Source organism: Struthio camelus, chromosome 1 (genome assembly GCF_040807025.1).
Source record: "Struthio camelus isolate bStrCam1 chromosome 1, bStrCam1.hap1, whole genome shotgun sequence".
Taxonomy (NCBI): domain Eukaryota; kingdom Metazoa; phylum Chordata; class Aves; order Struthioniformes; family Struthionidae; genus Struthio; species Struthio camelus.
The window spans coordinates 148,571,718-148,597,072 of record NC_090942.1 but is presented as its reverse complement, the minus strand read 5'-3'; the positions used below and the strand labels follow the sequence as shown (position 1 = coordinate 148,597,072).

At 40.9% G+C, this 25,355-nt stretch overlaps 1 protein-coding gene and 1 long non-coding RNA gene across 2 annotated transcripts; one reads left to right on the top strand and one right to left on the bottom strand.

The window, feature by feature from the left end:
• Positions 1–315: 315 nt before the first annotated feature.
• On the top strand, positions 316–18,287 carry RP2 (RP2 activator of ARL3 GTPase). Its single transcript, XM_068923059.1, has 5 exons — positions 316–500; positions 9,108–9,773; positions 11,354–11,468; positions 12,660–12,745; positions 15,609–18,287. The coding sequence occupies exons 1-5, from the start codon at positions 360–362 to the stop codon at positions 15,690–15,692; spliced, it is 1,092 nt and encodes a 363-aa protein (XP_068779160.1). The 5' UTR covers positions 316–359; the 3' UTR covers positions 15,693–18,287.
• Positions 351–1,665, bottom strand: LOC138063254 (uncharacterized). Its single transcript, XR_011136853.1, has 3 exons — positions 1,245–1,665; positions 617–848; positions 351–481 (listed from the first exon to the last, which is right to left on the bottom strand). It is a non-coding gene; the product is annotated as an uncharacterized lncRNA (long non-coding RNA).
• Positions 18,288–25,355: the final 7,068 nt, after the last annotated feature.

The following is a 25,355-nucleotide window of genomic DNA, read 5'->3' as shown; positions in this document are numbered from 1 at the left end:
CCCCCCCGCCCCGCCCCTTTACGGACGACGCGCCGCTGCGGGGCGGGTCTAGACTCCCTCAGCAGCGCTCATTGGCTGCCCGGCGGCCGCCGAGTGACAGTTGATTGCTGGGCCGCGGGGGGGGCGGGGAAGAGAAGTGTCGCGGTCGCTAAGGGAGACGCTGGGGGGGGGGGGTGCGCTCGGCCGCGGGAGCGGCCGGAAGCGGGTGACGCGGCGGCGGCGGCGGCAGCGCGCGCTCCCGCGCTCTCTGCCGGTGCCCGCGGGCAGCGCCAGCGAGCGCGCGCGCGCGCGCCGCCGGGGGGAGGCGGCGCGGCTGGAGCGCGGCGGCGGCGGCGGGTTGCCGGGGCGGCGGCGGCACCATGGGCTGCTTTTTCTCCAGGCGGAGGAAGCCGGCGCAGGGCGGGCAGCAGGCGGCGGCGGCGGGGGGAGCCGGTCAGGACGCGGCGGCGGCGGCCGGCGAGGAGAAAGCGCCGCGGTACAGCTGGGAACAGCGAGCCAAGGTAGCGCCCCGGCGGCAGCCGCTGCCCCGGTGGCAGCGGCGGGGGCGGGGCGCGCCCCCGGCCCCGGGGTCCTCGGCCGCCCGCGCGGGCTGGCTGGGAGGAGGGAAGGAAAATACCTTTTTTTTGTTTGTTTGTTTTGTTTTGTTTTTTCCTCCTTGCTGTCAGTTCTGTCCGCCCCGGTCCCGCGGGATGTGCCGGCGGGGGGGTTGGGGGGGGTCCGCCCGTCCGCCCCCCCGGGGAGCCCGCGGCTTGCGGGGAGCGGGGTCCGCTGGCTTTGGGGTCGCTCCGGAAAAGAGACGATTCCCCTCCCCGTACCGGTACTGCAAGCCGGTATGCACTGTTAAATGCCTAAAAGAAAAGAAAAGAAAACAAACAAACAGAAGTATTTAACCGTAGGATTTCAACAAGTAGTTACAAACTGTGCGAGAGGAGAGGAGAGCGTGCGTGATGGGCAGCTGCGTCCTGTGCAAGCGCCTGCTTCCCGTCAAGTCCTACGCTAATAGTATTGGCTTCATCTTCCCCGTGAGCTAATGCTGCTTTGTGCGTTGCCTGTGGATAGTTTATACTTTTTGGTTTGTGTTGAGGTAGATACTGACTGTGAGCTTAGACTGTGACAGCCACAGCAGGTAGTGAGTTTACACCTTTTCACCGTTGGGATTTTTCCTGGGGTCCCTTAGGTACATACTTCATCTTAACAAACAAATGTAATAGCAGTTAGCAGGTAACTGAATAGCATAAGCATACACTCTTTTGTGCAAGTCCCTGCACCTCTTGTTTCAGCTTGCTGCTTTGTAACTATTGTAATACTGTAATAGTCTTCCTGTATTCTTCCTGTTTTGTTTTCGGTTGGAAAATTTGCTGGAAGGACAAGAGCTAGCACATCAGTCCATGAAGTGATGGGTGAAGACAAATCCTTCCCCCAGGAAGGGAAGTACTTAAGTCTTGAATTAAATATACTTATTCCCACCCTCAAGTTTCACTTCCTAAATGCTGTGCCATCGTAATCCTACTAGTTCTCTAGTCTCTACCAATGTTGTGTGGGGGAAGGAGAAAACAGGGCAGACGATAAACAGGGCAGACAATAAACTTCATTTATGTGGTTTTAATTGCCCCCCCCCCCAAAAAAAAAAGAACAAAACCCTTAGGCCATCTTTTAAGGGAATATGGGGAAAAAAAAGTGTGAACTTATGTGAATACTTAGCTTGCTTGTTTTTTGTACTTGCCAGGTGCTTTAGGATTTCACTTAAGTCTTTCAAGTAGATTAAGACAAGATCTGATGGAGATGAGCAAGAGAGTGTGTGTGCAGCCCGGAGGAATCGGTTCCTTAAGGATAAAGGAAGTTGATCTGTGCTGGGCTTGTTGCTCTGACTTCTTACTGTGTATTTGCAGTACAGCTTTGGAGGAAGAAAAGGGGAGGACTGGCAGGCCTGTTGCTTGTATGGATACTATTCTCACAATATTGAAACCACATTCAAGGGAAGCAGAGCAACTATTCTCTCTGTGCAAAGGTATATTACTAAATGAGCATTTGAAAGGGTATGAATTTATTTAGAGCAAATTTGTCAGCTAAAGCTTGCTAATATGAGACTTTTTACCACTTTCTACTAGTATGGTGCTGACTTCTAAAACTGTAACAGGAAGAAAGTCGGACATAGAAACCCTTGATTCAGAGAACAGACAAACTTGTTTCTTGGGAGCTGATTATTAACTTGCTCTAAGTACGTTCAAGCTAACAGGCTTGGTTAACAATGCAAACAATTTGTTTCTGTCGGGGGGGAAAAAGCGTGTAATGTATTAGGTGTACAAGCACTTCCTCTTTCTATAAAAGAGAGTTAGAAATGAGAAGAATTGGTGAGTTTGGGCTGAACTGCAGAAGACACTAAACTAGCAGTTTAATGTTGTACAATACAGCTCAAGAACAATTGTTTCATGTTTAAGCCAATTTCAGTTGCTCTTTGCAGCCTTATCTTTCAGGGTGCTTTTGAATGTATTTCTAATACAGTAAGCCAGGAAAGCAGTATTGAGACACTGAAGTCTTAGATCAAGGAAAACTGAGCACTTAGTACAATAAATTTGTCAGTCACAGTTTGTACTCAGTGTTACACTCGGAGTAACACTCTGTCGTTGTTAATGAAGTAGCTTTAGGTGTTGTCTGTGCTACATTGTCTTGTTCTCTATTGCTTTTTCATTTCTGATGCATCACAGATACTATCCATTTGACAGTTTGTATTTGTGCCCAAAGTAGATCAAAGTCGGTTGGAAAACTTGTGGAATCAAGACTCCGTTTTGTTCATCAAGCACATCAAATACATATTAGGAACACTGAAAACCTCAACTCTGTCGACAGATTTGCTAGTGTACGTTTCCTGTAACTTTTAACAATGTGTCAATGCACCCTCTGGATGGGGGTGTTCAAAATTTGGGTTTCTAATTTCAGGCTGTCCTCTTCAGCAGTGTATTTTTGGTTATGTAGCGCAGTTCTGCAGGAGGAGCTGGCAGTTATCTACAGTTCTTATAAGGTGTTCTTTGTATGTTCTTACCAATTGTTAAGTCTTGCTGCTTACAGGTTCCCGTTGCCTTCCTGTAAGCTAATGACATGCTAGTGCTGTTATTGCAGGTAGAGAAATATAGGCATAACTTTTGTACGTGCTTGTCTGTTAGGGCTTTGGAGAGAGGTGGCTCTTAGCTGACAACTGTGCTGGAAGAAGCTCTGAACCTGAGCAGTTCCACCAGCAAAACTGTTTCTTCTGGTATGTCTTGGTTTAGAGGAAAAACACAGTGGTGTTATGACACTCATAAGTATGGCATCATTAGTATAGACTATACTAGTCAGGTTCTAGTGGCAAAGGATTATCTGTGTACTACCGCTACTGTTCACTAGTGTAGACCTATCCAAAAAGTTACATGGAAAAATCCTTATGGCTATAGAACTCTTGTATAAAGCCTGGAAATGGGCCATGTTATAAAAAGCATTAACCACAAAATGTTAAAATGTGCTGATAGTTGAACTGAAATTAAGGAAAGTATATGAATCTGAGGGGCCTTTTCAGTTTTCTACATGAAGTCATTTAAGTGAGGACAGAAGTCTGCTCCTCTAAGTTTATTTTAAAAAATTGATCAAACCTAGTTTGCATCATAGGTCTGCTGCGGTCTCTATAGTCTCTCCTGACCTTTGAGTTAAGATAACTGTATGACTGTCACTTATGGTGCAGTACAAGAATCAAAGGGTCAGCTTATCTTCTTCAAAATGGGAGGAAAAAGCAGGAGTATTCACTTTCTTGCTTCTATGGGATTCTTAGCCCAGAAGAATAAGTAGAGCACAGTTTATTACCGTAACTGTTACCACTGTGCTGCATCCTGGAGATTTGTCATGTGTTGGTGGTGTTTTTGGGCTGTCATGGAAGTCCCCTTCTGACCAAGTACGAAAGCAACACAGCGGTGCTCAGCCCTCCTCGGCCTGTAGCTGGGATTCCACCGGGGACAGAAGATTCCGTGTCTAATCCGTCTCCCTTTTCCTTTTTGGCCTTAATACCTTCTGTGTGACTAACGTTGTTTAAATCCATAGCCAGAAAGACAACTATAGCAGTAACTGAACATGGGTACGTACAGACAGGAACTGCGTTTTTGTGTCTTGTGATGGTTGATAATAACCATGTGCTGTGTCCCCTGCAAGTAGGGATCCGCAAACCTAAAAAGCTGTATCCTCTTTTCTTGCTGTTCTCGTATTCAGAGAAGCAGGGTTACATAAACTATTATAATTTCAGTAGCCTTGAAAGCTTAAAGGGACTTTCCTTCCAAGATATACCTTCTAAAAGGAAAAATCAAGTAAGACTTCGCTGTAAACCTATTAACCTGTAACTAAACTGCCTTGGTTGACAGGAAGCATAATAAAGTCATATTTCCAAGGACGGTTGAGTGTTGTGGGACAGGTTGCTGGGAGTGATGGCTGTGTTCTAACAGAAGACGTAGGGTTTTGACCTTCTACATAAAACATACATAGTCTTTTTGTTATTTACCTTACATTTGAGGATTCTGCTGGCATGGACAACTTGGATGTCTAGATCTAGTTTACTTAGCCAATTTTATGGATGATAATAGAAAAAAACACATTAAACTTGCTTTTTTTTTTCTTTTTTTCCTAACTGGACAGTGAAATATTAAAACTGATGCATCTCCCTTATGCTTCCATATGCAGCAGGAGGCCTCCTGCTGCATCTCTCTAAATGTAATGCATCAACTTGTGAAACAGCCTGTAGTTCATATGAAACAGTGTTTTCAGTTAAAACTGCTATAGATATGGCAGCTCTTCCTTTCTTCCTCCTCTTCCCTTATCTGCAGTATTTGGCAATGGCTCATTTCTCAGAAAAGTATGAAGACAACTGATTTACACAGCTCTTAGCCTTCCCCCTCTGTCAGAGTACTATGAAGAACAATCAAGTGTAGGTTTGAGTCAAATTAAGCAAGAGATGCTGCAAGACAAAAACTGTGTACTACTGACTGAGATCTGCACATATTGCTCCTCTTTCCACCTTTTCTTGCTGCTTAAGAATCTAGAAATCTGCCAGATGCAAGCAGCTTCAATAGATACTCTCGAGAGGATGTTGCAATTCAGTGCTGAAGGGCACCAATCCCATAGTATGAATATGCAGAAGTGTCTAAGCCTGGGAACGTGCTTTTCTTGCTATTTCCTCTCTTGTTAACTCCCCTACTGACAAAAAGGCCTCTTAAGTTTGTGTGCCTACCCTGTCTGCAGCTTTTAACGTCACTGTATGAGCAGCCAACTCTTGTATATCTTCAACTGTATGAGAGTCTCTAGCTGAACTGTCATCTGTTGTGATTTAGAGAGATAGGGAATGACTTGGAAAATATATAAGAGAAAAGACTCTTAGTGTCAGTGGTTTAGGAAGACTTTTGAAAATTAGCATTCCCTTAGCAGGTTAGACCCAAATAACTAGGGGAGAACCATAATCCACTAAGAACTGAAGTACCTCCTCATATTTGTGGTGGCGTGTCATTGCTGACTAAGACTCCTTTCCTGATGGACTAGGTGAAAAAGTCTTGTTAGTACGTGAACACATACCAACAAGTGTTCACGAAGCTATTGGGATCCTTGATGTTTCTGGGGACTGCTGCCGCTGAAAATTCAGAGGGTCTAGTTACTTACAAGCTGCCTTCCAGATGGAAGCTGCCTGGCCTGGGTAACAGTAAACTTGGTGACAGCAGCTGAAGAGATACACTTCACCCGCAGCCTTCGCATCTGGCCTTCTTGCAAGCGAAGTGTTTGTAGGAAGGAAACTGCCTAATAAACTTGAACTCATCGCAGCAGAATTTGGTAGAGCTCAAAGCAAGTGTGACAAACTTTTGTTTGCCTTTATTTCCCACCTTCTTTCCTACGATTCTTTCCCGTCCTTTGTGACAGACATATCAGCAGTGTCATTGTCAATCACCAGAGATAAGACTTCTGAAACTCTGATAAGAGGGAAGAATATTCTATAGGTGGGGATTACCTTTGAGTCAGCATATCCAGTAAATTTAAGGTTACTCTGTGCTGAACCTATGCATATTTTTTTCAGTTTGAAGGCTCTGACTTTTGAACTATGCTTGTATTTATTAGTGCAAAACTCTTGTCAACTCTAAAAACTCTTTAAATCCAGCTGAAAGCATTAAAACTTGCATCTGTAGATACTGTCATCATTTGAACTTATACCAGTTGGGGGAGAAAAAAAGACTTAAAGAATGTATTAAAGCCTGAGGGGTACAGCATCTGTCTGGGTGTATCAGAAGTTGTATCAGAATGTGATATAAGCAAAAGCTATACCATATGTGTGGGCAGAGAATCTAAATAGCTGTGGCTGCGATTCCTGTGAGGCTGTCGATGTTACCATCTTTCTATTTCTTTTTTTTCTACCTTTTTGCTATATTGCCCAGACAGAACTTAAGCAATTAGTACTGTCAAGAGAATGAAGGTGGATGTAGTGATTTAATGTTAACCTGTTGGTGATAGCCATAGACTTGAGAACTGTTAAGCATGAAACTCAACGATGAGCATATTAAGTGGTTGAATACATCCTCTAAACTCAGACTGTAGCTGTGCCTTAGCGCTCCTTCCTCTAAGATGTTCCTTTTATTTAGGGGAAGTGAAACGTTCAGATCCGTTACGGCCTTGAGTCAAGCCCTACAGTCAGGGGCAATAACCTAGTGGAGAGAGAGAGTGCTAAGGTCCATTTCATTCTGTCTCTCCAGTCTGTACGGCCATCTCGGTCAATAATCTTAGTCGTTAAAAGGAAAACTGCAAAGCAAAACTAAAGGAAATTAGCGAACTCCCTAGCACAGTGAACTAACTCGGAAGTAAGAGTTGCATCAGTACAGGACTCTAAATTCATGTTGGGGAAATTAAATTGAGCTCCCAAATCTGGAAATAAACTGATTTTTTTTTTTCCATTCAGTTTTAATCAGTACTGATTACTGTCAAACTGAAACACTACTCTCTCTCAAGCGCGCTCAGTTGAGACTGCCTGTAACCTGTGGGTTAGCTGGCTCACCAGTGTTTTTCATCTAGGCCTACTTAAAATTGGAAGGTGAAGCTGACGTTTCACACGTTTCTCTGAAGACCTCAGCAGTGCTGCTTCAGAGGCTTTTTAGAATGGACTGATTTAGAAGCACATATTTAGGCTTTAAGTTTCAAATACGCTTTAAGCTCTGGCAACTTTCAGAATCTCCTTCCTAAGAGAAATAACTGTTCTTCTGTACCATGTTTCTAAGGCAGTAAGTCTGTCTCCCAAGGTTATAAAGCTTATACACATAAATGCTTTAGGGAAATGTGTGAGGGGAAAGGTATATTAATGTAGTTTTGATTTTTACATTCTCTGAACATCCTGAGAGTCCCCAGTGGATTAAATAATAATACCACATGATACTTCTTTAAGATCTTATAGGTTTTGAATATTAATCATACAGTATAGCTGAGTCTCCATGCTGTACTAAATCAAATGGGGAGACTCCAATGATATCTGCAACTCTTGCACTTAACTTTCCTTGATGTGCACTCGTGATAGTGAACATGACTGAGGAGGCGATTTCTAGGAAGCAGTCTTCATGATCTAAACTTGCATGTTATTGTCAAGGTTCATAGCCGCAAACTGATGGCTTTTGTCTCAGGAGGTCAAGTATCTTGTGTGTAGAGCTTATAAACGAGACATAACCTGCCACCAAAACCTTAAAAGTTTTTTCAAGGATAAGCTCCTCTACTTGTTGCTGGCCTACGTTATTATATGGCTCTTTCTTACTTGTTGTAAAACACTTCAATGTCTGTCCAGTAACACTCGACAAACTAGTTTTCTGGATACTTTCAAAGACTATGATTAATCAGTTGGTAGAGACTTTTTAGCTTTACCTGTTCTGGACAAAAGCTAACCAGACTAAGCTGTTTTAATGAATGTCTGGTGCCAACTACACCTAGGTTATACCTTTTTCTGATCTCTAATTTCCTCTGTATATTTGGAATACTGAGGCGGAGGGATGCTTCATAAATTGGACTATACAGACACTATTGTAATGTATTAACACTGCTTACAGTGCAGAAAGTTTTAGGGCTCTTGGGTGGTAGTAGGTAATGAGATAGGAACACAGTGAAGCAGTCTAATACAAAATCACTTCAGAAACCTGTGTTAGGTACTTGTGCAATCATAATTGCTATTTTAATAAACTTTCACAAGAGGGCAGAGTAGAATCTGCTCTTGGAAACGTAATTGTCTTGACTCTCATTAACTAAAAATGATCCAAGGCAGATTCCTTCGGTGTTATGACACCAAGTGCTGTATCCCTGCTATCCACGTGTCTCATATACCGAGGCTCTTCAGTCACTGCCCTGGCGAGTCCTAGAGAAAGCGACAGTCTCCCTCAGCTGTCCTTCCTGCAAGGAGGTGGCTGGGGAATAGAGGAGGAGAGATTTGTAAACATGGCCTGTACACCAGCACTGCCAATGTTTGCTTAATTGTTCACAGCTGAAACACTCTCATTGTGGTTGTTAGCCCCAAAATCTCTTAGCTGTTAGCACAAGATAATGCTGTCATGTAGATAAGCAAGCTCTTGGTAGCTTGAGAGTGTAGTAAAGGAGATACTGCTTAAAGTCGACAAGCTTTCCTTGTGGTATGTTGAGGTGTGGTGAAATAAGACCAAGAAAGCTGAGAAGTGCTATGTGTCTCTAGCTTTTGGAGTCTTTAAGTATGAAAGCCAATTCATTATTACTGTTACTAGTAGTGATGTTATTACAGGAATACCTGGGACTACCAGTAATACCTGGTTACTTCAGTAATGCGCAAGCTAACTCTTTTTTTCTCCTCTTTCCTTATTAGAGGACAAACTGAGTTGGGCTTTTTCTTGTGTATCTGAGAAGCTTAGCTTTAACTCCTTGTTGCACCTCACTACTGCACGTTCCAGTAGCTTAGCTAAAAGTTTCTCTGGATTCCACCGCTCTGGTTATTCTTTGAAGAGTCTTCTGGCAGGCTATCCTGTACAATTCTGTGACATATAATACAGTTAATGCAAATAAATTAACATTTAGCATTATAATATTCTCTTCTTTTTCTTTTCTTCTTCCTACTTTAGATTGATCCGAAAGACTACACGTTTTCTGGACTTAAAGGTGAAACTGTGGGTCGACTGCCTGGAAAAGTAGCAGGGCAACAATTTGTCATTCAGGACTGTGAGAACTGTAGTATCTACATATTTGATCATTCTGCTACAATCACTATTGATGACTGCATAAACTGCCAAATCTTTTTAGGACCAATAAAAAGTAGCGTTTTTTTCCGTGACTGCAAAGACTGTAAATGCATAGTGGCCTGCCAACAGTTTCGTACTCGGGACTGCAAACGGCTGGAGGTATTCTTGTGTTGTGCCACCCAACCCATTATTGAGTCCTCCACAGGTATGAAGTTTGGCTGTTTCCAGTACTATTATCCTGAGCTTGCTTTACAGTTCAAGGATGCTGGACTGAGTATCTTCAATAACACATGGAGCAACATCCATGACTTTACCCCTCTGTCAGGAGAAAATAACTGGGGGCTTTTGCCTGAGGATGCTGTAGTTCAAGATTATGTTCCTCTGCCCAGTTCTGAAGAGCTGAAAGCTGTCAGAGTTTCTACAGATGCTATGAGAAGCATTATACCAATAACTCGAGGGCGGAGACAGAGAAGCAGCGATGAATCGTGTTTGGCAGTGTTTTTTGCTGGTGACTACACGACTGCAAATGCCAGAAAGTTAATTGATGAAGTAAGTGACCTTTCTCTGTGTTCAGCTTTTTGCATTTCTGATCGAACTTTCCTCTGGATAACCTTGGTGCTTACTGTAGTGAAAATGCTGAGGTTCTGCATATCCATCAACTGCGCTAATCAACTACGTTTTTTTTAAGCTTAAAACAACGTAAGAGAATGGAGCTCGTTTAATGAAACAGTAGTTTTAAAGCTAACATTTTGTGATTGGCACATATTTCCTTTGACTTTTTCAATGTGTTTTTCCAGCACAGCATACCAAAATTAATACTGAAGAAAACATGTTTTTGATCAATAAACTCAGACAAATTTAAAATAAATGATCAGCAATGCTCGTAAAAGGGGTATAGTTGTTTTACTCATTAGCTTATTGACCCCAAAGTCACAGCTAGCAAGGCAGTCTGGCCTGAAAGATTTACTTATAGCAGAGAATATTAGCAGAGATTGGGAAACGTTCAAGAATAACATGCTAAATTGTGCCCCCTCCCCCCCCACCCCCCGCCACCCCATGCTGGAATCCTTTTCTAGAAGAGGTAGTGTCTTGAATATTTGACATAGCCAGTCAGCTGTCTTTGATTACTTAAGATAGCTGGTGGAGCTCCCAAGCTTGGCTGTGTTTAGGGTTTATGAGGCTAAAATCCAGGAGTGGCTGCTCTTGGCACTATGGATTGATGCGAGCTGACCAATAGCTAAGAGCTGCAGCTCCTCAGAGAGGTATCTGCAAAAGCTGCTGACCCCAGTCTTATATTATCAGTGGAATAGCTGATGGAGCTCCTTCCCTTAGATTTTTAACAACTTTTTGGAAGGGAAAAAAAAACAACCAAGAAACTCTAGTCGGTTCCCTGCCTGCCACCACCACCACTAGATTTATTTATTTATTTATTTTTAATGGAGCTGAATTACTAACAACTATTTGAATGAAGTGAGATAACTGTACTTTTTTTTTTTTTTTTCGGAAGAAGGAATAGCTACAGTATAGAGGACATTAGATGTAGTGTCTTATATTTGTTGCTCTTGAGGAATTTGACTTAAGAAGACTCTAAAGGACTAGTTAGTGAAGTGCTATGGAAATCTTTCCCACTCTGTAGACTAATGAATGCTTTTAAGTACAGATAGAGTTATTCCTTTTCCACATGCTTTCAGTTTCCTACTAGATTTGAAGAAAAAGCTGTGTGTTTGAAAAATTGTAACTTTTTTTCATAATAGAAAACATCAGCTGTGGATAGATAAGATTGAGCTAATGCTTGACTGAACTATTGCAGACTAATAAGAACTAACTGCTTGACTCCAGATGCTGAATGCTCTTAACTCTCATTAGCTTCAGCTTGTGAAGGATTGTGGATAAAAACACAACCGTAGGCCATAATATAAAACAGAGGAGAAAATCTGCATGAATTGAATGAAAATAAACAGAAATGCATAAAAAGCAAATGGTCTTTTTTTAAAAAACAAAACAAGGTGGTCCGTTAGCTCTGTGTTTTAATGTATATGGGCAAAATGAGTATATTCCAGTATAAACTGGATACTGTAAACTGCCTTCCTTAGAAACATTTGTGACATTAATTCTTTATCTATTAACAGATGACTGGCAAAGGCTTTCAGTTGGTACAGACTAAAGAAGTCTCAATGAAAGTGGAGGATGCTCAGAGAGTTTTCCAGCATTGTGCATCAGAATTCATTCCACTGCTTGAAAAAGGCAAGTTGATGTATTCATTTCTTTCCTCTCTCCACTGACAGCTAGATGTCTGAATGAAGGAGAGTTCTTCAGATGAAAGGAGAGCTAGGGAGAAATACATGTTTTAAGGACATAGTGTAAAGTCATTTAAGATGGATCTTGGACGCTTCAGTCAGGCCTTGACTGAAGAGGACTCCTGAAGGCTTCAGAAACGAGCTAACCTGTGTGTATTTTGTGGCTCTGTGCCCCCATCTAGTGGCCCAACTACATAGCTTGGCAGCTGGTGACTCACGCAGATCTGTCTGGGTGGTGGAAAGGATCTCATGCTTTTAGAATTGAAATTTTTCTAGCTTATCACTATTGCTGATGAAATACCTAGATGTTCAATATTTCTGTACACTTACTTAAGCAAGTTAAAGTAGATGTGAATAATGCAGGCAAATGTGAAGTCCCTGTTTATAACTGGTGTACTGTCAAAATGCTCCAAAAGCTTTTTCTTAAGTTTGACTGGAATTGTTTTTTGCCTGTTCCTGTAGAAGTACTGACATCTTGCCATCTGTTATATGCTAAGGCTTAGTACATGCTTCCAAACTTAGTAGCAACATGCCATTTTTTTCATAATAACATAAAAAGAGGTCTATGATACTCATTACAAGAATAGGACAAAAGTTATTGTACTTATCAGATGACGGGCTAGTTTGAGGGATATTTTGCATTCATGTAGGAGGAAATGACATGTTCGGAGTGAAACCAGAGAAAGGGGATCTAGAAATAACAAATGCGAACAAGTCTAAAAGCCAGGCTGTCTGCTATCTTGGGACTGAGGCAAAAATGCCGGAATGACTCAGTCCTACTCCAGATGTCTGTGAACGGCTCACTATTTGAACAGTATATTCTGACTCACTTCCATGCTACCCTGCGCTCTTTAGCATTTTTGTGCCGTTGCTGCCTTTCAAGAAATAAATCTGGAAACCTGCCAGAGCCTCTGCAAAAAAGAGCATGGAATTGCAAATATTTTCTTTTCGGATAACTACTGTACTTCAAAGCTGTGGTTAAGTGTTTTTAGTTCTTTATCCTGCATTATGTCTGCTCAGGCAAAAACCATGAAATGCCTCTTGCAAAATTCACAATTCCCTAACGGATGAGAGAAATCTAGCATTTTAAAAATCAAACTTAAAAGTAGTATTGATTCTAGATGAAACTGTCTTCTAGGTCCAGTGGTTGCTCTGGAATTCAATGGAGATGGTGCTGTGGAAGGATGTCAAAGCATTGTAAATGATGTTTTCAGTGGAACCAAGGTAAGTTGCTGTGTTGTTACGTCAGCAGAAAATGTTACAGAACATCTAGAATACTTCATGTTCAAGCTGTAGTTTTGATATATTGAATGCTCTTTGAAATTTCTGAATAGCAAAATCTAAATATCTTTTTTTTTTCTCCAAAATTCTCAAGGTTGCTTGTAGGATATTGAAGAATTGCCCTAGAAAGCTGAGAAAATATTAGATTCCCATATCTGTTGAAGAATATAAAATTTCCACTGGAAGCTGCTACCCTTCATGATAGGGAAAAGCAATTCGTATAATTAACAGTAGGACAAAGCTCTGCTGCGAGTCTTATGCTAAAGTCTCCTTTGTGATGTTCTAATCTAGTGAAATCTGACAAAAATATGATTGGATTTCAACTTTTTTCAAGACTTACTTTTGCTATGAAGGATATTGCAGTATGCCTTCAAAGGTATATTGCTTTTCTCTGCTCTAGGCTTGTTTTACTGCAGCTTCCTTATACCATACCTCCTCTTTGCTTGCTGTGCCATTTCTTTGAATGGCATGGGTTTGAGAAAGTGTCTTGAAACAACTAGAGCGCTCCAAAGAAGCAGCATTCCTGATACAGGAGAGTGATAAACCCTTGGCTCTCCGGGAGCTGTTCAAACAGGCTAGCGTGTCGCTGGGACATTTCAGTTCCTCTCAAAAGAACGAATTACTCCAGGAGGCAGCTCATCCAGTTTCTGGAATACGCTTCTCCTGTAAGAAGTCATCTCAAACGCAGGGAATGCTTGCTTTTTCTTATTTGCCATTGCATCAGCAACCGCCTGTTGTGTAACAGGCCTTAATTTGGCTCTCTGACTCTGGAGAATGCTGGAACTACAACCCTGGAGAGTCTTGTGATGTTACTGATTCTTTCTTGTGACCCAAAAGTCTTCATTGCAAGTCTTAGCATTAAAAAATGGCCTCTTTAAGCAGGAGCCTACCATGTCTTTTTTTAGTGATGTTAGCCTGTTTTTCATGCTAAACAAAGCTAATATTCACTGATTATTCTTCTAGATCTGAATTTCTCTGTTAAAATGCTGAAGTGCTGTAAATTATTAGAACAAGTAGAATTTTATACTTTCATTAAAATGAGTGGCATGTGTTGTCATAACATTGTGAATACCCTAGAAGTAATTTGGAGAGTAACAAACTCCAGGCTTATTGCTACTGGAAGTTTCAGGAACGCTCTGTAAAATGTTTTCACCTCATTATTGCCTGCCCTTATCCTGTTTGAGACTTGTTGCAGTGCTTGAGTATCCCTGATCAAGAAACAACAAAAACTCTTAACAAAGCAGCTATCCTGTAAGACTTTGCAGGATATTAGTCTGATTTTGAGCGGGTCACTACATTTGTCTCTGAAACCACTGTTAAAAGCGGTTAACTCAATCAGTTAAGAAACTTGCTTTAACCACTCTATATAGAGTAGAGGTGGAAAAGTCCTTCAGCAGTAATACAGTAACAGCTTTTGGTGCTGCTTGGTAAAAACAGTTTGTTAAAAGGAGACCTCTAAGCTTCATGCTTGAGTGAACTTCCTATTTCTGTGGACTAGATAGATCTGCGCTCTTTGCATCTGATAATCTTTCTGGTGTGATCTTCTGCAGTTCGTGTGTGTGTGTGTGGCTTTTTTGTGCCGTTTCTCTGCCTCATCATTATGCATCAAATCCTCTGCAAAATGAAAATTGTGATATCCTGGGACGGAAGGACGGTGAAAGGAAGTGTTGAACTGTTATCAATGTTATTGAAATCATTGTCATATCAAACTACTGCCAAATACTTAGTAGATGTTCTCAAGTCCCTTCAAACAGAAGTCTACGAGGCCTCTAAACAATAGTCTGTGAAACTGTTTACTTTGGGTTAAAATCTTTTTTAGTTTAAAATGAAAAATTTGCTGGATGAGGGGATATTCATCTTACAACACGGCTTAAGTGAAGCAATTGAAGGAACTGTCCCAGTTTACATCCATATGGTATTCTGAGTTAAACCAGAGAAGCAGTAATCGCATGGGTGTGATTATCTGGAATAACTCACTCCTGCAGTTCCAATGCATTTTGGAATAGTTCAGTTGGCTGTACAAACACTGATGTGCTAAGAAAGTGAGAATATCTTAATTTCCCCCCAAGATGCAGAACTCGAAGTTAAGTTTTGACTGAGGAGAGCACTTGCATGTTGAGATTATTAACAGTAAGACTGATGGACAGCCTTAGCACTGCTGTCTGTTATGTTGAACTATTTGGGCAGTGTATAAGGCATCTGTAGCTAATTTGCTAAAAGCTTTCACAGATTATTTTCTAGCACTTAGAACTTTCACGCACATTGATCAATTCTGCAAAACACAAATGCAATCAATGTTATTCTTTAAAAAAGGCATCTGAAGAGCAAGCAACTAAACTTTTAAGAAAATAGTGCCAGGGAATCTTTCTTGCAAGCTTTATGTTTCTGTTAAAAGGAAGTTTCACGGTAGCTTAAAGTGGTATGTGTGTGTGGTTTTTTGTTGTGGGGTTTTTTCTTTTTTTCTTCTTTTTCTGGATGGAGTTTGACTTTACCAAGCAAAATATATCAAACTGGGCAGTAGCTGAAGCTGTGACTTCTAAATAGTTTAGCCTAAATCTTTTAATTCCTATCAGTGGAAGGTGAGATTCCTGTAGCCAGCATGTTTGCTAGGACAAATCACCGTAACAGCGAGTGCATCAGGGCTCAGAATTCCGGAACTATTCTAAAACATAACAGAAATGAGTGGAGTTGTGCCTCTCGGGAAACATGTGAAAGTAAAAAGAATCATTACTGCCTCTGAATAAACAAAGACTACTTGAACTTGTTTATTAGCAATGCATAACTATTTCCTTGTTTAATAAATTAGGTTTTTGTATCGGAGAGCAAGGCATCAGCGTCTCAAGACGTAGACAATTTCTACAACTTTGCTGACATGCAGATGGGAATGTGAAGTCTAACATGAAAACGTTCACGTATGGTTTGTCCCAGCGCCTGGATATATTGACTTGAATGTTGCAGGAGTATGAGAGGAGTTTTCTCATTTGATTTTGTATTTCTTCTATATCCCTCTTATAAAAGCTATTGCTGGCTTTAATACCATGTTACATAAACTACAGTAAGTGGTATAGCTCCCCGTGTACGTTGTTTGAAACTTACATTTCAACTCCAGAAACTATGGAGGCTCCCTCTTCCCCCTCCGCCCCCGAACTTGTCTTTACAATGATTTCTTAACTGTCATTGACACTTGAGCATTTCTTACCAATGCCTAATGGTAAGTCATATTTGAAAAGTGCAATGCTGGTCCACATTTGATGCATTAGTAATTGTTAACTCAGACACATGGTATAGAAAGTGCATTTATGTGAAACTTACTGTTCAAAACTTTCCCACATGCAAATTTGTCTTCACTGGGGCCAGGGAGGAAGCTGTAGTCAATGACTTTTTTTCTGAAAGCTTAGTGTGAAGTGATTTTTTATAGCATGCTTTCAGGAGCAATGCATGACTTACCCTCTTATAAAATGTACATCTGGTTTATTCTGCTTCAGCATCTTTATTGAATGAAGTTGTTTGCAGCAGCATTTATGCTGAGGGTTGTCATAACAGCATTCTGAGAAGTGAAATCTTCCTAGGCTCTTACGCTCCAAGGTGAATGTTGAGCTTGAGTCTGCGGAAGATGCTGTAAGCTTCCGTTGAGGGTCTCTGGTATTACAGATGCCTTTAGGATTCCTGAGTAATGTGTGGGATATACATGAGGTTCACCTGAACTCGAGAGTAATAAGTCACCAGCAACATCCTTGTTTGTTGCAAGAGACATATAGCAACCTGGAATCAGAAAAGGGCTGCGGCTTTAGAAAAGCTTTCCTTTGCTGTCCCCAAGGAGTAGGGTTCTGTACTCAGTAGTAGTACTGAAAATTTGGCTGTAAAGTATTACACAGTGTTGTAAAACTAATTTTGGATTAGTTCCAAAAATCAGACTAAGGAAGTGCTACTAGCATTTTAGGAGATGCATTTGATAGTGATCAACAAGGATGCTTATGGCTGTGTAGTGCATACTGCTATGCATATCTATCTGTATAGATATGAAATACATGATTCCTTTGAGCACATTAGATCCTCCGTGATTTTCTGTAGGAATTTAAACTTTGTCTAGGTTTACATGCCCTCCATAATACTTGAATAGGTTGTGTGTCCGGAGGTACTACATTTCTTAATTAAAATGGTGGCTTGCGAATTTATGTAGCCTTTCCAATTCATTGAACACACTTGGGCTGTGCTGAGTTGCTAAAGCAATAATTTCCTCATTAGGGTCATCCATCCAAAGGTAAGATCTTTTGCATCTTAACTGAGAGTGAGTCTCTTGACTCATCAGTTTTGCTGCGCTAGAACCGCTAGAACTCCAAGAGTAGGTGGCTGAAAATGCCTTTTTTTTTTTTTTTTTAAGGATTTACCACATAAAAGAATCTGCTTGTTCCTCTGAAATTCATAATTCTGTCATGGCCAAGAGATGTTCCGAGCTGTCATTTTGTTTCCACTTGGCAAATGCATGCCCTTAAACTATGTATCAGAAATATATCCTTAGGACCTCATGTTAAAGTTATATTCTTTCTTATTTAATCTAAACATCTCCTGAAGTCACTAAACAATTAGTGTACTGAAGGTCATAAAAATGTCACTTCCATGAAATGTCTTTATTTGACAGAGTGAAATAAGATCAAATTGGCAAGAAAATCTGATTGATAATAGAAATTACCCCTTGTGTTTGCACTTAGTCAGCTATATATATATATGTGTGTGTTTATATATATATATGTATGTGTGTGTGTGTCGTGTGAGGGCATGCTGTCAAAACAGCTGAAATATTAGATCCATCTACTAAATTCTAGCAGAACTTGTCAGTGAACACTGCAGGAATTATTCTAGATTCATACAATAAATGTATTTTTCTGATATCGACAGTACATTAGAATTTTGTGTAATGTATTTCAAAACTGTCATCGTGTAACTTCTCCAAGCACTGAATATATTGGACCGTCTTGGTTTTTGAACTTTCACATGTGATATATCCAAGCTTACTGCTGACACATGAATATATATGTGTTATAGGGTTTTTTTTAATCTTCCACTTGATCAGGAAAGAAAGTGCTAAATTGATGTTTGTGTCTGTCTTTATTGGAAGACAGGATAATTAGTTGACAATTAACCTGGACTTTAAACAGAGAACACTTTTTACATCCCCTACCCTAGGAAAGTGTGTGTGGTGGGGTGTTTTTTTTTTTTTTTACATTGACAGCATGCTTACCAATGTAAAGGATTTTTTGATAAAGATTGAATAACAAAGGAGTTCCTCAATCCAGTTATTTATCTTTTGAATTTCTTGCTAGCAGGAATTAAGAATACTTCTACCCTAAATAAGCTTGCATCAGGAATCGTATGTATTACAGAATGGTACGTGCTTCGTGTAGTCTTTGTACGGTCGTTGTATAGCTTTTTCTGTAACTTACCTTGCACTGTGAATGTGATTCATAATAAACATTGAAAATCTAAACTCTGGATTCTGGAAGAATTTTTTTTAAATTGTAAATTATTGTATAACATAATTACGTTATATTGAAAATTAAAACTCAATTCATGTTTAAACAGGAACTTCAGCTAGTTAGATACTCATAGCTAATTGAAAATAAACATTAACTCTCTGCAGTCATCCACTCCTCTGAAAAATATGAATTTTTGACAGCAGGGATTTTTTGCCAGAGATGCTGAGGATATAATTAATTTTACAGTGCAGTTTTCCTACTAAAATATGCAGGAAGGTGTTTTTATATCAAATTGTAGAGATATGAATACAGAGATTGCATGGATGGAAACTACTAAAGCATATCTTGCTAATATGTATGTATATGTGTGTTTGCTTTTGTTTTGGGTAGGTTTTGTTTTTTGTTTTGGGTGGTTTTGGGTTTTTTTTTTTTTTTTTGTAAGAGTTATACTTTTTAACTGTGTTTACCTCTCTGGATATTAGATGCATGCTAGTGATGTGCTCACACCAAAAATGGACTGTGGTAGTTACACTAGTAGGATTGTTCATTTAGAAAATAGTTCCTTTATGTATTCTATTTAAGATGTAAGGACTCCTGAACGCAGGTATCCATAACATTATATTTGAGGGTTCAGGTTTTAAAATGGCCAAAAAAAAGTTTTCCTGCTAGTGATGGTGTAGAATAACTTTCATGTAGTGTAAATGTTTACTTAGAATGTGAAGTACTATGTCAATATAAATTTTAATTAATTGAGCTTAATCATGGTTTTAAAGAGTAAAAGCTTTTGGCTTACACTTGGTTACTATTGTCTGTTGCATCTTAGTTTCCTAGTAATCCTTTTACGTGATATTTAAGTCATAGCAAAACTGTTTTTAAGGACTTTCACAATTCTTACTAAACACATCCTCAGATACTAACATACCAGAAGCTTTGTGTCTGTGCCCCAGTTCCTGGGAAGTCACCCACTTTCTTTACTCAGATCTAAATAGTCATGCATAAAATGCATGGATTTAAAACTAATGCAAATACCAGGCTGCACTTTATATAACCAGGACAAATTTTTTCCGTTCTAAAAAGCAATCTGAAACTTTATAATACAAATTATGTGATTATGTGCTCTAGTCATTCTGACTAATAGGGGCAAAAAGGAGTTTTAGTGACTTCTGCTTGAGAGAGAACTCCATAACTGAATATTTTTCCCATTTGAAATGTTAGCTTTTAAGTGTTTAGGCTTTATTCATACAGCATTCAATTTTCTATGCATGTTTAAGTTCGTGTTGCTGATTGTGCCTTGTGGAAGGTATTGATTCCTCAGGCATTTTTCCTAAAAACTTAATTGGAGTGAAATGAACCTTTTTAAGGTCTACAAGTGGCCCAGGTGCCTGCCTGAGAAGTTCATAAACTTTAAGAATTTTTGCTACCAAGCAGATTCCTCATTGACTCCTTCCTGGATCTTTGTGCCAATTTTTTTTTGTTTCTCTTTTCTCCCCTCTGAATCTCTCAGGGTGGCGTAAGTGTTTGGAGGTATGAAGGAATCGCTCTTCTAAGGCATGTTTAAACCTGATCTAAAATGTCTAAATGCCGGTGTAACTGTACTAAAAACTATGAATAAATGCTGATTGCAAGTATCATCCCTAGCGTGCTTGGATTTATGTAGAGGAGAGATGTTGCAAGGGGGCTGTAGGACTTCATTAAATTGTGTTTCGTGATCCTGCATTCTTACTCCAATAGGCCTTGGAGCCCAGTTGTGTGGTGGTGCACCCAGTTCACTGCACGTCACAGCGCTCGTGACACAAGCTACGCTAGTTTGCCGAGGGTAACAGTTTCTGAAAAATCACGGACTTGCTGCATGCCAGCCTGAAAGTTTCTCTTAAACCTAGCTAGTCCGAGCCCCGTATCTGTAAAGCGGACAGCACAACCATCTCTATATTGAAAACTTTAGAAGCATCAAACCTGGTAAAAGCAGGCTCTGTGAGAAGCTTCACTGAGTAGTTGGGAGTCATGGTGAGTTACCAGGCCAGATGTTGATATTTTGGCTTCCAGTTTGAGAGAATGCCTTTGACTGCTGTTCATCCCACTGGAATGCCTGACTGCCATAAGGTGGCTGCTGCTGAACGCTTGTGGTCGGGCTGTCATGCTGATTCATATGCAATCATGGCTGGTTTTGAGGAAGAGCCAAAAAAAAAAAAAAAAAAAAGTGAGGGACGGATGGCAGAAACTTTTAACAAAAGCTCTGAAGTTTTTTTGAGTGATAAACTTTTTCTCTATCCCTACCTACTGTCTGTCTGTTCATTCCTTTTTTAGTTCTTTCCGTGGTTTTCCCCAGCTATGCACAATTTTCCTGACTAGGGTACCTAAGAACCTTCCTGGGGTGCATTAAGCAACATGACCACAGTTAAGTCAAGTGTGAGTCACCTTCCCAGTTGCACAAGGTTTTAAGAGTTGCCAGTGTTATCTAAAGACTAAGAAGATCTTTTAACAATGTGTGGATTTCCTTCAAATCCCTCTGATGAAACCACTACAGGAAATTTGTCCTTAGAAGCATCAGGTAAAGTCAATAGGTGTAAGAAATTAAGATTAGGGTAAGGGGCTCTTGAGCAGCACTTAAATGACTACACAAGCATTTCTCTGATGTTCCTGAACAGCAAACGCTAAAAGAATGTGTTTAACTTAATGTGCTATTGCAAATTCTACCAAAACAATGAGGCTAAATTAAGTTTATCTGTGCAGTACTAATGGTCAAATGGTTTACTTGGTGACTGGATGACAGTACTATGTATCTCTATGCTTTTCCAACTTCATTTTGTCATAGGTGTTGTGATGTTAAAGTCCAAGTTCCTTAACTTGTGTAAGAATCTCTGCTTTTGTTTTTAGGTACCTTTGTAAGAAAACTTGAAAAGTCTTTGCTCTTTGAGCCTTTCAACTTGTGTATTTAAAAAAAAAAAAAATTAAAGAAAAGGAAAAAAAAAATTCTAGGGATGAGTGTGTGGAGAAGCAGCTAACTTGTGATATCTGAACACTCCAGGGAGCGTCAGTCTTGATTTTTTTTTTGTTTTTTGTTTTTTAACATGGATGCTAACTGCCATAGAGAGTTTCCCTGAGTCTGTATATAAGGCAACATAGAGGCAGCTAACTTTCCAATTTTTTTTAGGTAAGAGATACAATTTGTTTCCTCACTAATACAAGCATAAGAGGTATTCTTTGTTTCTTTTGTGTTAGGCACTTACTTGTGTGTGTTTAAGTAAAGATATAGGCCCGTAACACTGAGACCTGTTAAAAGCTGCTGGCAGTTCTCTCCATTCTCTGTTACTATCTTAGAAGGAGAAAGATAAATAAAAGTTCTGCCTAAGCGTAAAACTTTGAACTTGTCAGATCCTGGAAAGTGAAGCTGGCACACTCATTTTGCTCTGAAGAGAGTAAATGCTTCATTATTGTAGAAGGTGCCTTTTTTTTTTTCCCCTCCCCTTTCTGAATGTGCTGACCTTCTTAAGAGAGGAGACCTTTCCCCTGATTTCTGAAGTCCCTGCTTTAAAAAAATTTTTTTTTTTTTGGTAAAGGTTCTGCAGCTTAAGTGGAGGGGCTGTGCTATGACCTGAGGGCCTCTTCTGATAGCTACCCCAACAGGTGCTAAAGGATTGGGTTCAGTGTTGGAAGTAAAGATAATCTTTTGAAAATCTGAGTGGTCTTTGCTTCTATTTGTAATAGTGCATTTTAGAAAGAAATACTTTTCATCACAGGAGGGTTTTGAGACAGCTAGTGAGCCTTAGATGAGGTTCTACTTCCCGCCCCCCCCAGAAGAATGAAAGTTACTCCACAGCAATAATTAGCTCTTTTGTTTGCAGGTGGGCGTTTGTGCTTTACTATAGCACTTCAATGATTTTGTTCATTGTGAAAGGAAAATAAGGGAGTTATGCTTTTCTGTCTCTTGCCAGTGGCTGTCAATGCTTGGCCTGATTTGGGGGATGTTGTATCGAGGCTTCATCAATGGCCTGTGATCTACCAGCGATCCAACTTTTATGCAGCCTTTACAGGTTTCAAAGAAAAAAGGTATGCCAGGCTTTGGTATCTGTGTATTTCTTTTCTTACCAGAGATGAGCAGAATTGCGGCCCTTGGAGGCTTCCACATGCTGGCTGGGAATGCTGCAAAGACTTGGACGGAGAGGTATGAATTGGATCTCCCCCCCCACCACCACCACCAAACCTTTCCAGTTCTTCCTTCCCCCCAGTGTACCCCTCCATGATTCTACAACTTGTTTGTTGCCTGTTTTACATCCCTGGCATCTGACCAGAGGTAGCAGATTTGGTAGAAAAAATAGTTTTCTGTTGAAATTCACTGAAAATGCTTCTAGCTATTTCAATTATAGATGCTTTTTTTGCAGCTCCACTTTGGGTTAAACTCTGAGTGACCCTACCTCTCAGATGTTAAACATTACTTCAGTGTAACTTCCTTAATATTTTAATAGACTATGTGCAGCCCCTAGCTTTTGTACAGCTGAATAATGACTTAGTTCAACCTGCTTATAGTATACATGTATGCATTATTTCGTTGTGACCATTTATTTCTCTTGTATTTCTAGTTTCCAGAGCATTCCTCCCTTGGGAGGACTTTGTGTTTGTGCTATATTTTATCAGCATGTTAACATCTGGCTTTGCAAATACCGCCTATTCTCTAGGTGCATAGGAGCATCTGTAGTTCATCCTTTCATAAGAAAATGTGGAAACTGTGTTGCATGTGTCTTTTAAAGAGAAGAACAATATATAGTCTGCATCTTATTTTTCATCTTGCTACGTTTTCTTATAGAACACACATAAAGAATGTAAATGTAATTCTGTGTAAATTCTTATCAAATCATAAATAGTTTGCTAGAATTAACATGGGATCAGATAATGAAAAATTTATTTGCATATAAAAGCGTTTATTGAAATTAGTAGCCCTACTGACTCTGTGCCACCATTTTTTCCGTGTCGCATATCTTTCAGCCCTTAGCATGTACAGATGCGGATTTATGGTAGAAGTGCAGGTTGTAATGTCGTCCCCTCTATCCCTTGATACGTGACAGCCAGTGAAGGGGAGGGAGGTGTGATCCCAGGCATGTGAAATGAAGACAGCTGCACAACACCTTTTCCTGGGTTGGGCTGCATCTGGTCCTGATAAAGTCATTCATATATGAAATAATCTGAAAGAAAACTTCTCATAGGAATGCTTATTTTACTGATGGGAATATGCATTCTTCGTTGTTCTTCAGAATGACTGATAAACACTATATACTCCACTGTGCAGGTTTTGTGGACACAGAAACAAAAAATCATTTAAAAATATAAATTAATATATTAAAATATACTTCCACATCGTTTGTGTTAAGGGTAACTCAATCAGATTTAAAATTCCTTTTATGACTAGAAAACAGCTTGTCTATACTGCACAGACTTGGTTTTATTTCATTTTGAATTTTCTGCGTTCTGGACTTTAAACCTCTTGTCTAAGAGTTAGCATTGCCTGCCCTACTGTCTAGACCATCCAATTTGATATAGAAGATTCCACAAGCGTGTCTGGGGGCAGAAGGAGTGTTCTTGACATCTTTACTTGACGTTGCGGCTTTCTGAAGCTGCTCAGAGGCACAGAGTGTTTTCCTGGCAAGTATATATTAATGAACAGAAGGCAAATGAGGTGATCACTGGTGCATGCAGAAAACCATACATGTCCGTGTCACTGTTGCGTTGCTGTCTGTGTTTGTAGAAAGCTACCTTTTAGTATTACATAAAGGAATATTAACCAAAGAAAGAGTGGGGTTTTTTTTATGCAGCAGGTACTAGATGCACAGGACTCCTTGCCAGCAGTGTTTTACAATCAGAAGGTTTTACATTCAGCTAACGCAGGTTCAGTCAAAGCTTACTTGGGCAAGTACTGGAGAAGTGATCTATTGAGAGTTACTAAACAGACAAACCACATCGCGCTTGGGAAATCTCCTCAGCTAAAAGTAGTTGGAGGCTTGCAGAGTATATGGGGGAAGTATCTTTCTGTGGATGCCCGTTTGGGCCAGGAGGAAGTTGATGAGGAGGCCCAGGACTCAGTAGAGCTAGAGAGAGGTTTAGCAGGCTGGATGGACCGTTTGGCCTGAAATGGTGCTCCTTGGTTACGACCTATGTCACCTCTTCTTTTGGCCGTTGCCTGCCAACACTGTGAAAGTGCAGCTCAGGCATGCCAAACTATCATTGCTCATCTCTTTGTTCCTTCTTCATTGTCCTTACCATAGCCTTACCTTTCCTTCTCAGTGCCTGGCCTAGAAAGAAGAAACTTGGCTCTGGGCTGTATCTGGTTGAGAGACCAGATGTGATTTCCCTCTCTAAGAAAGTTTCCGTGTGGCTTAGTGTGAAGTGAGCCTTTCCGTGCCTCGGTGTTACTGCGTGTGGGACGGGAGACCTTTTTTTACAGCGGTCACGAGGAGTTTACAATGTATTTGACACCACTGATACTTAGTGCTAGTAGGGGAAATGCGTGTGGAGTCTAGTATCAGGGGAGGTTTGCCTTTTTTTTTTTTCGTTTTTTGCTGTTGTTTCCTTTATGCCCAACGCTGCTGTCTGCGCTTTCTACCAATTGTCGTCTCAATGGGGAACTCCGTTACGGGTCAAACGGCTAAAATCTATCAGCCGCTGCCAAAAGCTGCTCGAAGGCAGGCTTTACGGTGGTAACGTTGTTCAGCCGTGCGCAACTTGAGTTAAAACGTCCCTAACGCCGCCTCCGACGGGGCGCGGGCGGGCGCCAGAGAAGCTGCCGGAAGGCGGCGGGCGCATGGCGCCGCGTGCCGCCCGAGTCCCCGCGTAGCCAGCCGGGCCCGCTCGGGTGGCCGCGCACCCGGTAGTTTGAGAGGCGCGGGGCCAAGGCCGTTGACCTTTCATCCGCCCCTCGGGCGCCGCATCAGCCCCTCACCCGCTGTAGACCCCTGCGAGCAGCGGGCAGAGCCGCCGGGTGCCCCCCGCCGCCCCTCAGGGTGGAGGAGGAGGAGGGGCCGGGCGGCGGCGGCCCGGGCCGGGCCTGGCAGCCCCTGTGGGCGCAGCTGGCAGGAAGGGCCCGGCGCGGG

What these genes read in the sequence shown, in the direction of transcription:
- RP2 (XM_068923059.1), top strand. Translation starts at nt 360, where the DNA reads ATGGGCTGCTTTTTCTCCAGGCGGAGGAAGCCGGCGCAGGGCGGGCAG. An exon ending in GCTGGGAACAGCGAGCCAAG is followed by an intron (nt 501 to 9,107) that starts GTAGCGCCCCGG and finishes TTCCTACTTTAG; the next exon opens with ATTGATCCGAAAGACTACAC. An exon ending in CCAGAAAGTTAATTGATGAA is followed by an intron (nt 9,774 to 11,353) that starts GTAAGTGACCTT and finishes ATCTATTAACAG; the next exon opens with ATGACTGGCAAAGGCTTTCA.